The sequence below is a fragment of the Xenopus laevis genome, chromosome 1L (genome assembly GCF_017654675.1).
Source record: "Xenopus laevis strain J_2021 chromosome 1L, Xenopus_laevis_v10.1, whole genome shotgun sequence".
Taxonomy (NCBI): Eukaryota; Metazoa; Chordata; class Amphibia; order Anura; family Pipidae; genus Xenopus; species Xenopus laevis.
In genome coordinates, this window is record NC_054371.1 from 71,118,524 (window position 1) to 71,131,980 (window position 13,457).

General features: G+C 36.3%; 1 protein-coding gene across 15 annotated transcripts in view; it reads right to left on the minus strand.

Annotated features, from left to right (window-relative positions):
* The window catches only part of LOC108710147 (collagen alpha-1(XXV) chain), a 240,338-nt gene that overhangs the window by 17,858 nt on the left and 209,023 nt on the right, over positions 1–13,457 (minus strand). For 11 of the 15 annotated variants that reach the window (XM_018251275.2, XM_018251222.2, XM_041590048.1 and 8 more), the window contains 10 exons: positions 13,284–13,361; positions 12,713–12,736; positions 10,229–10,273; positions 9,242–9,286; positions 7,364–7,444; positions 7,148–7,210; positions 6,620–6,670; positions 6,246–6,272; positions 3,786–3,866; positions 1,249–1,284 (listed from right to left, as the gene is read on the minus strand). In XM_018251275.2, the coding sequence (XP_018106764.1) occupies positions 1,249–1,284; positions 3,786–3,866; positions 6,246–6,272; positions 6,620–6,670; positions 7,148–7,210; positions 7,364–7,444; positions 9,242–9,286; positions 10,229–10,273; positions 12,713–12,736; positions 13,284–13,361 (531 nt within the window). The remainder of the gene's footprint in view (positions 1–1,248; positions 1,285–3,785; positions 3,867–6,245; positions 6,273–6,619; positions 6,671–7,147; positions 7,211–7,363; positions 7,445–9,241; positions 9,287–10,228; positions 10,274–12,712; positions 12,737–13,283; positions 13,362–13,457) is intronic. The other 4 variants (XM_041590051.1, XM_041590062.1, XM_041590021.1 and 1 more) reach the window with 3 other exon arrangements.

Below are 13,457 nucleotides of genomic sequence, written 5' to 3' on the forward strand. Positions count from 1 at the left end.
AAATTCATGCTTTAAGTAAAACATGTAGTTGAAAAGTTCCTTAGAATATATATAGAAGGAGAGCAGATATGAAGGCATTCAAAAAAGAATTCCCCATTAAATGGGGCTATATCCTATATATATGTCATATTATAGCGTTTCATAATGATTTCATGTGCTAATTCATTACAAGAGCTAAGGCCATGACTCTGCATACCTGAATGGGATAGTGTGCAGCTCACTCACTCAATCTCTAACTCTTAACTTTTCAGCTTTATAAGATGCTCACTGCTTAACATTTACTCAGATTTACAGATTAGCAAATGGTGCCATTGTGAAAAATGTCAACAAAGTACATTTGGGGTTTGGAGTCATCTAGTAACCCATAACAACCAATCATGTGATTGATTTTAGTACATTACCTGCAGTACACCAATACAATTTAGCAATGGATATTCTGCTTTGGGTGAAAGGGCTGATACTGGAGTAGACGGAGTCTAAGAGCCAAACAGCCTAATGGCCATAAAGGTAGGCTACCTTGCCCCTAAAACTGAACCTGGGGCAAATTGGCATATTGAACTAACACTGTGATGTGAATAATATAGAAGTATCGCACCTACATAATTACTGAGGACAAGGGGTCTCCTAGGTTTTACACATTCTATAGTTCTTATTATTTTAAGAATATGTATTAGAAGTACAGCATAATTTTACTGTAACTTATACGTCTTTAATCATAGCATTCAATCCATATATCCTTGTCTGCTCTTCTAACAAGTTTATGGATGAGCTGACATAACTAATTAAAAGTTTATAAATAAAGCACAGCACTGTCTGCAAGTGTAACATAAACACAAATCTATTAAATACAATTTGGAAAAATATTTCCAATTTGGTTAAGGGAATAACAACAATATGCCACTAATACAGCTAGTCTATGGTATTAGTCAAGGACACTATAAGGACACAATTTATTCCAAGGCCTCACATATTAGCCCATAGAATAAGACCTACATTTAATCACAGAACAATGAGTTCTCTGCTGTTTTATTAATGAACGGACTTCATATGTTTAAATAGGTTATAAACTGTATCTCCTGGCAGGTTTATTCATTCAGTAGCTGAAACGTCCTGAAGGAGGACTTTAGAGTTCAAATTTGAACACCTATGTTTTGGTGTCACCTAACTATACCCTAGCCTCTTATAAAACCTGAACCTCCTTGTCTTGATAAATATGCTGATCTGGAGACTTACAGACGCGGCACTCACCCTGGGTCCTGGCTTTCCGTCTAAGCCAGATGCTCCCTGTATGATTAGGTGGAGGTACAGATGATGGGTATAACATGGATGACAAGAATGTGAAACTAATGAATACAACAAATACATTGGACTTGGTAAGAACAAACAATAAAGGAGGTTATAACAAAGACTGATGTATGGCCCGTAAGGTTCAATCACTGCTTGAGATGACTTTTAGCTTATTTAAAGAGAAGAAACCAGTCAGTGTTATTCTGTTATTTTGTAGGCTCACACAAAAATATGTATGATATTCATATGTATATTGCTAAATGTAGGTTTAATTAGTAATGTTTCTCTTTAAAAAAATTAAAGAAGTCCACTGGGATATACAAATCATTAAATAAAGGAAAAGGAAAGAAAGAAAGAAAGAAAGAAAGGTATACACTTTCATATGATTTTAAGAAAGATATGTGATATTATTTGTATTTGACTAGCAGAAGACCTTAATTTAAAGGGAAAATACACTCTACCTGAAAGAGCAGTTATTTTCTTTTATTTGTCTTTTTACAGACAGTAAATGAATGATTGCACAGATAATTCCATCTCTGCAAATCAGTTTTCATACTTAGGAGTGGGAGTTCCCTCATTGCTTGCCTCTCATGATCCCCTGTTCAAATACTTCAACGGCTCTATCTTTGCTTTTTCCTTTATGTTTATTAAGCCTATGTATTTTAAAAAAAACAACAATAGCACCTCTATGGAGGCAAGCAATGTGGCAATTCCCCATTCATATGTATACAAAGGCAGAGAAGGAATGTGTCATCGACGTAAACAAGGCTCCATTATTATAGTCTAGGTATATGGAAGCTAACAGAATAGCGTATATATTACAGTATATAGTTTGGCTTATCACATTCTAATTTGCTGAATTAGTAGTAGTTTGCTGAACATATCATATTAAAACCTTATTCAGGTACATGTTTTCAATGTAACGAACAAGTAAAAGGAATACGCATGTACTATGCTTTTCTTTTGGATTTGGTGCCCTCTTATGGAGTAAATCGAAACACACAAAAATAAAGTGTGAAAAAAGCGAGGCCCTAGAGTTTCCTAGTTGTTTTACTATGAGTTTAGCCATACCTCCCAACATTTTGGAAATTAAAAGAGGGCCAAAAAAGTTGCTGTGCGCAGCGTGGCGACAATTTTTTGACCACGCCCATTTTTGTGACCACATCCCCTAATTACAATGTTCATTTTACAAAATTTGGCAGGTTTGAACATATTTCTGTGTTTTTTTTCAGTTATTACAGTTTTTCTAATGAAGGTGAATTGCCCTTTAAGCTGTGAGTCTAACTTCTCCCAAGAAACCTGTTATCTTATATTGTTACAATGACTTATTTGCTTCTCTCAAAATTGTTACAAAAGTATCTTATCTGCAGCTGTGGCTGTTCTGGCCTCTCTGCCAAAAGCTAATTAAGTTTTTCTGGCTGTTCAGTGCAGAGAAAATCGGGACTTTCCAGTACAAACGAGGGACTGCGGGTTGAACTGTCAAACGTGGGACTGTCCCGATGAAAACGGTTGGGAGGTATGGTTTATCAACTGAAAGAAAGCCATGGGCTGAATATCCTGACTGCTTTATGCACTTATTTTGAACACACAGCAACTCTATAGACATGCCATTAGATATTAGTGCTACATACTCTTATACAATATGTATATAAATGTTATTCAAGGATGTCCGACTGGCAGCTACTATCACACTACAACACCCAGCTCCCCATCCCAGATACTGGTAGTTGTAGATAGATAACAGAGGGTCAGACTCCTGCCTCTTACACAATTAAATAGACACAAAATGATGAGACTTAGCAGGCAAAAATTCCCATGTAATGATTTCCTGATAATCACACACATATATGAAGCAAACAGAACTCAAACCATGACGTGATTAATTTGTTGACAGGGTAACTTGGACATCACCAACAGAGTGAGCAAGTACACAACTGACATAAATATAAACACAATGGAGGTGTGTCAGGGGTAATTAATAGGGAGTAAGAAAGTTACAGAATGTAATGCTATACATAAAAAAAACAAGTGTCTTTCTTCTGCTCCAGCACTGTGCATGTGATATGTGTATGCAAAGATGATATACCATCAAAGGGATAATATACCCTCTTCAATCTGGGTTTTACATGTTAATTATAGCTTTTAAATAGACAGTAATGTATGAGGGAATAGCTTACTGTGTGCACAAGACAACTTGTCTACATATATTGCTGTCATAGCATAACTCATTTTAACTATTAGACAGGTCGCCATGGGCTATGCTGCAGCCAATATGTCAGCTCCTAGTCTTACATTTAACTGAAAATATGCAACACTTATGTGCACATAATATATGCCCGCCCACATGCTTTACTATCCATTTAAGGGTATACCTGTAAAATAAATTAATGGTATGGGTATATTTTACCTTTACATTTAGCCACTGGTTGAGAAATAAAGTAAAAAATAAAGAAAAGAGAAGCACATGGATTGAGGCAAAATGAAGTTGATTTACTTACTGGAAGACCCAGTGGTCCTCTTTCACCCTTTTGACCTGGCTCACCCCTCAATCCTTTAAGACCATTTACCCCTGGTTCACCCTAAATGTAAAAGTAGATGCCAATTGTGTTTGTTGGCTGCATTAGCTGGCACAGAATAGGATCAGTTGAAGATAGCGCTGCAAATCCAAATCTGGTATATCCAGAGCCCATACAGTAAATCATAGTTCATAATGATGATCTGCTGTGAGCTAAAAGTGGAAGTATACTTCCCTTTTTCAACATTGTTGAATAAATATGGTTCTGCTTACTATACTTATTGTCTATTGTTTGAATTAAAAAAAAATATATTATGGTTTTCTTATTGCATTAAACAGGGCACAATCTGAAATTGACAGTAAAGCCTTCTAAATGAACAAACCCATCTATTACTCCAGCTGCAGCCTTTGACAGACTTTCACATACAGTTAGGAGTTGCTCGTTAGATAGATGCTTCTCAGCAGACTGGTGATTTGTTTTCATTGTGCTCAGATGAACAGAAAGTAGAATGTGTGACAAAACCAATTAATTAATCCAATGTTGAAAAGGGGTTTTACTGTCCCTTTAAAGGGGACCTGTCACCCAGACATAAAAAGCTGTATACTAAAAGTCCTTTTTAAAGTTAAACATGAAGCCCAAATTCTTTTTTTTTATTATAACATCCATACCTGTTATAAACTCATTTAAAAAGTCTCAGCTGTCAAACATTAATCACCTTCTCCTCCTCTTTGCCTCAGGCACAGAGGGGAGACGGCCAATTACTTCTACTTTCTATTCTGCACTTCCTAGATTTCACTGCACTCCTCATGTACTCCTTCCATCTTCAACATCTAACTTTGGCATCAGGTGCCCCATCTTGGTGCATAAACAAGATTTTGACATGATCTAATAACAGTGGCCATAAAATGGCGCCTGCCTGCTTTATATGATTTTGAATTCCAAGACTAAATAAGATTTAAATTATTTATATAGTGTAATTGAAGTTTATTGTGCTTAACTAACATCAGAAAATAGGATTTAGTTATTTCTTAGGGTGACAGTTCCCCTTTAAGCATCCTACAGGAGCTCACACATAGCTAATATGGCTTATTTGGCTCCAGACACATGTGTAAGGCACATTCTCATTTTAATTTAAAATATATTCTGTTACAGTTCAGTTTCAGAATCTATCATATTCTTTGTTATTTTTGAGTGCAAAAAATATTAACTCTAATTGTGCCAATGTCTTGTGGCCTTAGGGCAGATGCCAGACTTGAATGTGCAGCGCATTATTGTCTAAACCTTTAAGCTCACTCCTCTTAAATTGCCATTCATTGGAGCACAGTGGATCAAAGTACTCTAGTTTTTAGTCTGGCTTTTGGGATATAAATATTTTCATTATAAATATTTGCTCAGCATTGTCTGTAATATATTTTGCTTGACAGAACATAGTGGACCTGTGGTTACCCCTGTGTTGCCTTTGACTAGAATCCAAGAGGTTACATATAAACAGGCTGGGAGCAACAAGGTGAAGTTGGCATTCCTTAATATAGGTAGACTTAAAAAAACAGTTCTCTCTCACTCTATCCACATACAGTATAATCTGTATAGATTCTCATAATTCCAGCATAATTGCAGCCACTATTGCTTTTGATGCATCAAAACATAGTACCTTTAAAGAATGGCTTTAAAGGAAAACTATACCCCCCAAACAATGTAGGTCTCTATAAAAAGATATTGCATAAAACAGCTCATATGTAAAACTCTGCTTCATGTAAATAAACCATTTTCATAATAATATACTTTTCTAGTAGTATGTGCCATTGGGTAATCATACATAGAAAATTGCCATTTTAAAAAATAAGGGCCGCCCCCTGGGATCGTAGGATTCACTGTACTCACAAACATACCAACAAACCATACATGTTAGGTCACATGAGCTAATTAACAGACAGAGTTGTGTCTTTTGCTTCCACACTTCTTCCTGTTACAGTTAGAGTTGTAGTATTTCTGGTCAGGTGATCTCTGAGACAGCACAGAGACCATCACGAAATGGTGGCTCAAGGCAAGAGATGTAAAAGGGCAATATTTACTTAAATATATATTCCAGTTTGGTAAGATTCTTTAATATGCCACTTAATATGATATGAACTATCTGTTGCTTAAGTGTTCATTTTGGGGGTATAGTTTTCCTTTAATGACTGGACCTGATTTTTTTTTCGACAGTGCCCGTTGTAGCTGTCATCAGTGAGCTCTCATATGTTGTAGGTTGTATAGCTAATTCTCAGTGTTACATAGCAGTTTTAACTGGAGTAGGAGCTTTAAGGTTTACACACAAACTACAAATAACAATTCCACAAACATCCAACACAACATTTATGCATGCAAGTATTATTAAAGCTGACAAATATACAAATCTGCAATGTGCATTCATTGAAGGAAAATAATGTATCATACAGTTACCTTTGGCCCTGTAAGTCCGTGTGGTCCCTGAAACATTTTAAATGTCAGAGTTACTAACATCAACTGGAATTGAAGGGACATTTACATTGGTTTACATTTACATTAGTTAAGGACTACTCTCACTAACCCATACGATTTAATGTTCATACTGTTTGTGGAGAAGGCTTTCTCTCTCAAGGCAAGCTATATGGTTACTCAATAAGCTATATTTATACAAATACTTAATAGATTACTATTAAAGCTGTATTAATAAGCCACTGGGTTGATTTTTTGATACTGTTTGCTTGGCTCCTATTATGACATATTCTATATCCTATATCTATGCCCATGTTATGACCAAGAGATTCAGAACCCAAAAAGTCTGAAGAGCTTACCATAGGTCCAGGGGGGCCATGTGGCCCTGGAGGTCCGGGGGGACCGATGATCTGTGAAAATAATTTTAAGATAAAATTAATCTATTGCAAATTAATATAAACTACTTATGCTCACATCGTCAAAAATATTGGATTATTTCTGAAATTAAAAATGTTGGTAATAGAAATAGAGACCTGCACTGCTGTGCTAATCAAAGGATGACCCAGGTACAAAAGAATGAAATGGTTCACCAAGCCGAATATTATTGAGGAGTTGAATTAGTTCACAACATGGAATTTTCTGAGTTATTTAATGAGCAGGAGTTCTTTGCAGCATATTGACTTCATATCCCTTTGATTTCTTCAATTATCAGGTACTTAAAATAAATTCATAATGTAATATATACTTAACTAGTCTACTTAAAATGAACATGATGCCAAACTCATGACTCTTCTTCTTCTGTGACCTGCATCTCTCACTATCTTCTGTTAGGAACTAAAGATTGCAATAGTTTCAGAGACTGTAGTGCTATTGTATGTTGTACTCACAGAAGCTCCGTGAGGCCCAGGGGAACCATGATCTCCTTTCTCTCCTTTCATTCCATTTGCACCCTGGAAGGAACAAAGACTTTGTAATATTTATGTTTATTGTTTTTTCATATCTTAATTCAGTAAACCCATGCACCAAATGACCAATCAGCAGAACAATATAAAAATATGCCTTGGTATGGGACACAACTCATTCCTACAAGTTATTTTACTTACCGGCAAACCAGGGAGACCAATTCCTCCCTTCTCTCCCGATGTCCCAGAATCACCATGGTTACCCTTTGATCCTTTAGGGCCCTGATAAAGCATATTATTGCAATTAATTAACATTAAAAATTGTATTAGATATCTTGGAAATAATTTATCCACTGTGACATAGGATAAGAAATAAGCACTGATTTTCACCTTGCCACGAATGCAGTGAAATATGTAGAAGTGATTAATACCATTAGAATTAAAAAATTGCTATGAAAAGACCTTGATTTGCTTTCCTCGTACAACTTGCTGTGATTAATGTGAGAGGTAATTGACTATTAGCAATGAGCGGTGCTCAGATGCACTGAGTATATCAGGCTAGCAGCTACCATCAATCTCTCATGAAACACAACTTCTTAGTAATTACATTGCAATCACAATAGTTCAATCATATACCATTCAAATCACTGCACATTTAAATTATAGAATATTATGTTGTTTCCTTTGGATAAACACCTGAATTGGAAAGGGATATTCAATACATGGCAGATTAGCAAATATATTAAATAGTAATAGTACAGAAACTTGAATCAGTGAAGGTATATGTCCCCAGCAGAAGTTTCTCCTTGGCTCTGGCATCCCTTAATTTCCCCAGGTTCACATGCTTTAATTTTAAATTGCATTCAAGGTGCACAGCTGTCTCTCAGTTTCTGCCCAGAACTACTGAATCTCACATTTCAATAGCTGAAAAAATTCATGTTGGTCATATACACTTTGGGGATTTTTTTAGTGCATAAATGTTGCCTTGGTCTAGTCACCCATATCACCCACCAGTTAGTACTGATTGGCCTATTGAAGTTAGAGGGACCAAAGCATATCTGATTGGTTGTTGCGGCATTAGACTGTAGCTGTCTTTGATTTTATTTGGAGTGTTAGGATTGCCAGTTTGAGACCTGAATCTTTGGCAAAAATATCTGATAAAGTGAAAGTCAGATGACAGGCATTTAATAACAGCAGCAAAGCAGAGCCAGGCATCTATTTTATTACATTATAAAGTAATGTGCAATAGGCAGCGCAGATAACAAAAAGCAACACATTTATTACACATGGCTCTTGTTTTCTGAATTGTGAAATCAATATATAAAACTATTGGCTTCAAAAAATATTTTTCTGTTATTTCCTACTGGAAGTGGCGTTTCCAAAATCACCTTCTTCAAAATCCTGCCATTCATTCTTTGCCGAACATGCAAAGAGTTTTGCCTGTTTTCTTATGAAACATACTAAAGAGGTGCCACATGGGTGGGACTTGGGTGTCCCCTGGAATGCCTATAGCTTGCACGTTATTCTGGATGTAAAGGCAGCAGTGTCACAAGGCTAAAGGCAGGCATTTAGGGGCAGATTTATCAAGAGTCGAAGTGAAAATTGAAAAGAGTCGAAATGGCCGTTTTTTAACTCGAATTTCGTGTTCATGGGAGTTGATGGGAGTTTTTATGAACTTTGAATTCGACCCTTGATAAATTTGCCCCTTAATGTATGGTTCCCTTGTGTTTGTGTGAGCTACTTTCTGCACCAGCTGATTGGATCTACCATAGATACAGCCACAAGTGCTCTATGCATCGGCCATGTGGGGAGCAAGTTGAACTTTCATTAGTAAACCCAGTACTGCACATAATAAAACACTAATTCCTGTAATCAACTTTTCAAAGGGGCATCTGTTAAATATGATAATTCATATGCATATACATATGCAGGTGATGTGTAATAAAATATTGCAGTAACACATCCCACAGACAAGCCGGAGATTGATTCTGTATTCTGATTTGATTCAAAAATAGAAACAATTGTAGCTACCCTCCTGCTTATAGCCATGGTATCAATATAAATTATTAGTAACATTACCTGCTCCCCATCAACTCCTGGAGGACCAACAGGACCTCCATCTCCCTGTAGAAACAATGTATGTTAGTCTTCAAGCTGTATTTCAAGAAGAGCATCTTAAGCATTGTGTGGGATGATTTATGTATGGGATGTCCACCCTAAGGCCCTTCAGCTATTATTGAACAAAAACTCCTAGTTTCCAGCAACAGGCATCCACTGGGAAGTGTAGTCCAACAACAGAGTTTGGATCACAGGGGGAACATGCCTCAGTTTCCAAATTAAATACAGCATATCTGATAAATTGAAATGTCTGTGAATCTTTTGTTTCACAATTCATTCACCTAACTGTTTTATTTTGTGATAATCTATTAAAGCATTAGAGGGGCATTAGAGAGCTCATGCAGCTTAATTGAAAGCAACAATTGATTGCCCGTTGCAATGTTAATGGCCATGTGGTGTCACGCAAACTAGGAGACAATCCATGCACATTTCAAACTAAGAAATAATAGGAGAGTCTAGAGAACTTTGGGTTACATAGCAGCATGGCCAATGTTTGCCCAGGTCCTATGGCCAATAGCAGTCAACAACTTGACTGCAGGTTTGGAATTCTTTAAATCACTGTTGTAAGCTCTGTGGCCCTGTGTTAAGTGGGAGGGGGATGGTATAAGACAAATATCAGGAGGAAGGCGGTGATGGTGAAAATAGCGTTACGTATTGGACTGGTGGAATAAACACTAAGCTGTGGAAGTATATATGGGGGGACCAATTAGGTTGGAGTAGAATGCATATACAATAGGTAAAGGGGTGATACTATTGATACTCTAATGTAAATGTAAAATTATAATTTACTTTCTTTTCTTTCATAAATATGCCTGTAACAGGTCTGCCTCAAGTTAACCTTTACACCAGTTTGGTGGCATCCCTACTTTGTTCAGTACTTTTACTATAGCAATAAAATAAGGATTTTATAGATAGTCCATTTACAGATAAAACATATAATTAAAACACCTTTGATCCTGGCAAACCAGGTGGCCCAGGTGGTCCAGGCGGTCCCTGTTGATAAACAAAAAGAAATAAATGAACATAATCACATTAGAATGTAACAGCCCATATGCTGAGCTATTGACAAATAGACTGCCCAAATGGTTAGCATCAACAAATAACACATAACAGACACATCACAATGAAACAGGACATTTTTAAAGGAAACCTATGATGTAGATGTGCATTTTATTGTTGTATTCTTTATATAATATTCCTGTTGTTTCTCTTTCTGTCTTTACCGAAAACCTTCAGCTGGAATGTTCATTAGCAAACATATACCTGTATACAGTATATACATAATCACGAACAATGTGTAACATTTGATTTTTAGTTCTGAGCACAACACATAGCTGTGTTTCAGGATATTATGGCCTGAATATTATGGCCTGTAACATAATTGCCTTTTTACCTACATGGGACAGCACAACATTTTTGAGATGCTACAAAATCTATCCCTGCATGTTTGTAATGTAAAATCTGATTAGATGAAATGGGATGGGTTTTTTTTTGCATTCATATTCAACTGACAGTGTATTTCAATGAGAAAAAATTGTGTCAGACTTTATCTTGTTGAATTAAAACAATGCATGTAACATTCCCTTCAGTTGTGCTCTGTTAGATGGCATCATTTGTCATGTTTACCAATCAGGTCTTAACATCAGTTCCATTATTTTTAGAGATGTTTAAATGTATCCAATGAAATCTGTTGATCCAACCACAGACAACAGCATCTCCCAAGTAGTTCTACCCTTAATCCAATGGCTCTACCTTTCTATCTGTTTAAATACTTGCTTGAAAGTGTATTTTTTTCATTCACTGTGTGCCACGTGGAACAACTTTGTTGTGCAAAAGTACCTGAATGCCAGTCTTTTCTGAATATCCCCATAGCATCCAAATTATCTTTGCTTTATACTGGATTATCTTCACATAGTCATGTGTTTAGCAAACCTGTTTCTGATTTGCTTTGCTTTGTCAACTTTGACTGTCCCCCGATTGCAAACATCTTTGAGCATTTTTTTTGTTTAAGCTAGTGCTAATATACGTAATGAAACTTCAAACTGAAAACATTATTCGTGTCAAAAAAGATACCACCTCCAAGATTTTAAAAAATGAAAATCCACAATGTAATACTGTAACTGTATGATGAAGACAATTACTGTGCAAAATGTGCAACTTTTTTCTCTTTGTGACTTATGTTATAATTCCCAATTTTAGTGTTTTTACTTCATCCAAATACTGGAAGTCGAGCTTGGTGGGTATGTGTCTTTTTCTACCTCAACTTCTATGAAACTATGTATGTAACCCATGACTTCAAAACTTCCATGTGTTTTGGCACTGTCTAATGTAAACTGTTAACTACCCAGCCTGTTCTTGCCATATCCATTACTGAATTCTGGCTTCAAACTCTGTTAACGTTCATTACATGTGGAAGCTTTGGTACTAAGTAGCCGAGTGGCTAACCTAAAGCCCGAATGCAAGTTTAGGCCTTAATATCAATTCTTACCATATGATTTAGCAATTCATATTACATTTTATATAGGTGAAAGTGCATTTAAGTTATATACTGTGCCATATACAACTAATATAAGCAGGAGTGTTGTATATCATCTATGACATGTCCAATGTGGACTATTTCACATAAAGAGAATATCCTTAGCCTAAATGGGTTATCAAAAAGCAGGAACAGCAGGGATATGAGAAGAGGTGTAGAAAGTTGGATAAACAGGATAAAGGGTAAGTGAAATAAAGATGCAGTTTAAACGCTATAGAAATAAAGTTGATTAATGTGCCTGTTAAAGAAGCTGCAACAATGGGGCAGATTTAGTGGTAGCCATGCTGATTTCATGTTAACAATTCAGAGGGGTGTTAGAGCTCAGTGCTTTGGGGGTAAATAAAGTGATCAGTTGGAGGAAAATACCTTTTTTTTCTGCAGAGATTGCTCCTACTGATGTGTCTTTTCACAGTTTGAAAAATGGCCAATGGGGATGTATGCTGTTAAACCTCTCATATAAAAATTCAATCCACCATTGCCATCACATTTGTGTTATATCCACATAACATTTACCTAACTAGTTGACTAAGGACCTTCTGTACAGCTTGAGTGAGTAATTATATGGGTTACATATCACACTCTTACTGCGGGGGAAATAATTTTTAAGAATACCATAAGCTCAGCAAAGAACAACATTGTTAGCCACAGTATAAGCCCCATGCCTGTAGTGTTTTAGTGCTAGCAAGACTGATGCACTAGGCAAAACCTTCTGCTACTGGAATGGGAAACCGCACTTACACAAGGAAAATGATCCATGCAATATTAGACCAATATGTTATTCCTTCACAGGACACATATCTATGGATTATGGTGAGGAAAGTGTGTCTAAGCATGCAGAGGGAGAGCACGCGAGACAGAGAGGCGCACATCACAGCACACCATGCAGATAGCTTTACCGTAACAGTAATGGCTGTAATCCTCTGATGACAAGGCACAGCAACAAGAAATAAGATCATACTCATTATTATATTATACTTAAAGTCAGATTACTCCTTAGATAAAATCATTGACATCTCTATTTTTCCAAATCAGTTCTGTCTAAAGAATTTGGCAGCTTCCATATCAGTCTTGAGTGAAATTAGTTTTGCAGGAAGAATTTATTTTTAAATATCAATATTTCTATTTCCCAAATGAAAGAGCAGACAATGGTATTCATTACACATGAACTACTAGTTGCTATCTGCACTTTCTCCTAGCAGCATAATGAGGCAGCCATAAATCATTTGCATCCTCAAGAGCTGTTATAAGAGACTGAACAACAAAATATCAGTTTCTTTCCACTAGCCGGCAGTATTCAAGGAGAAATTAAGAGAGACAGAAGATCTTAAAGGCTGCTAGACAATCATTGTGATTAATGTACTATCCCAAGACACAGCAGTTAATAAAGATACACTTTGGAACAAAGCCACAATTCAGTTGTCATAAATTAGAAAACAAAACCCAAGATATGTTTATTGTAGCACATACCTGCAAGGCTTCCTGAATATTCCCATTGTAGTCTATAATCTCAGTAGCCCCTTGATCCCCTTTTTGACCTGGAGGCCCCTGTAAGGGATATCAAATAATGGTTTAGTCAAATCTGCAATATGACAACACATCCTTATTAAATGGAAATTAGTTGGTGCATTAATACATGTACTT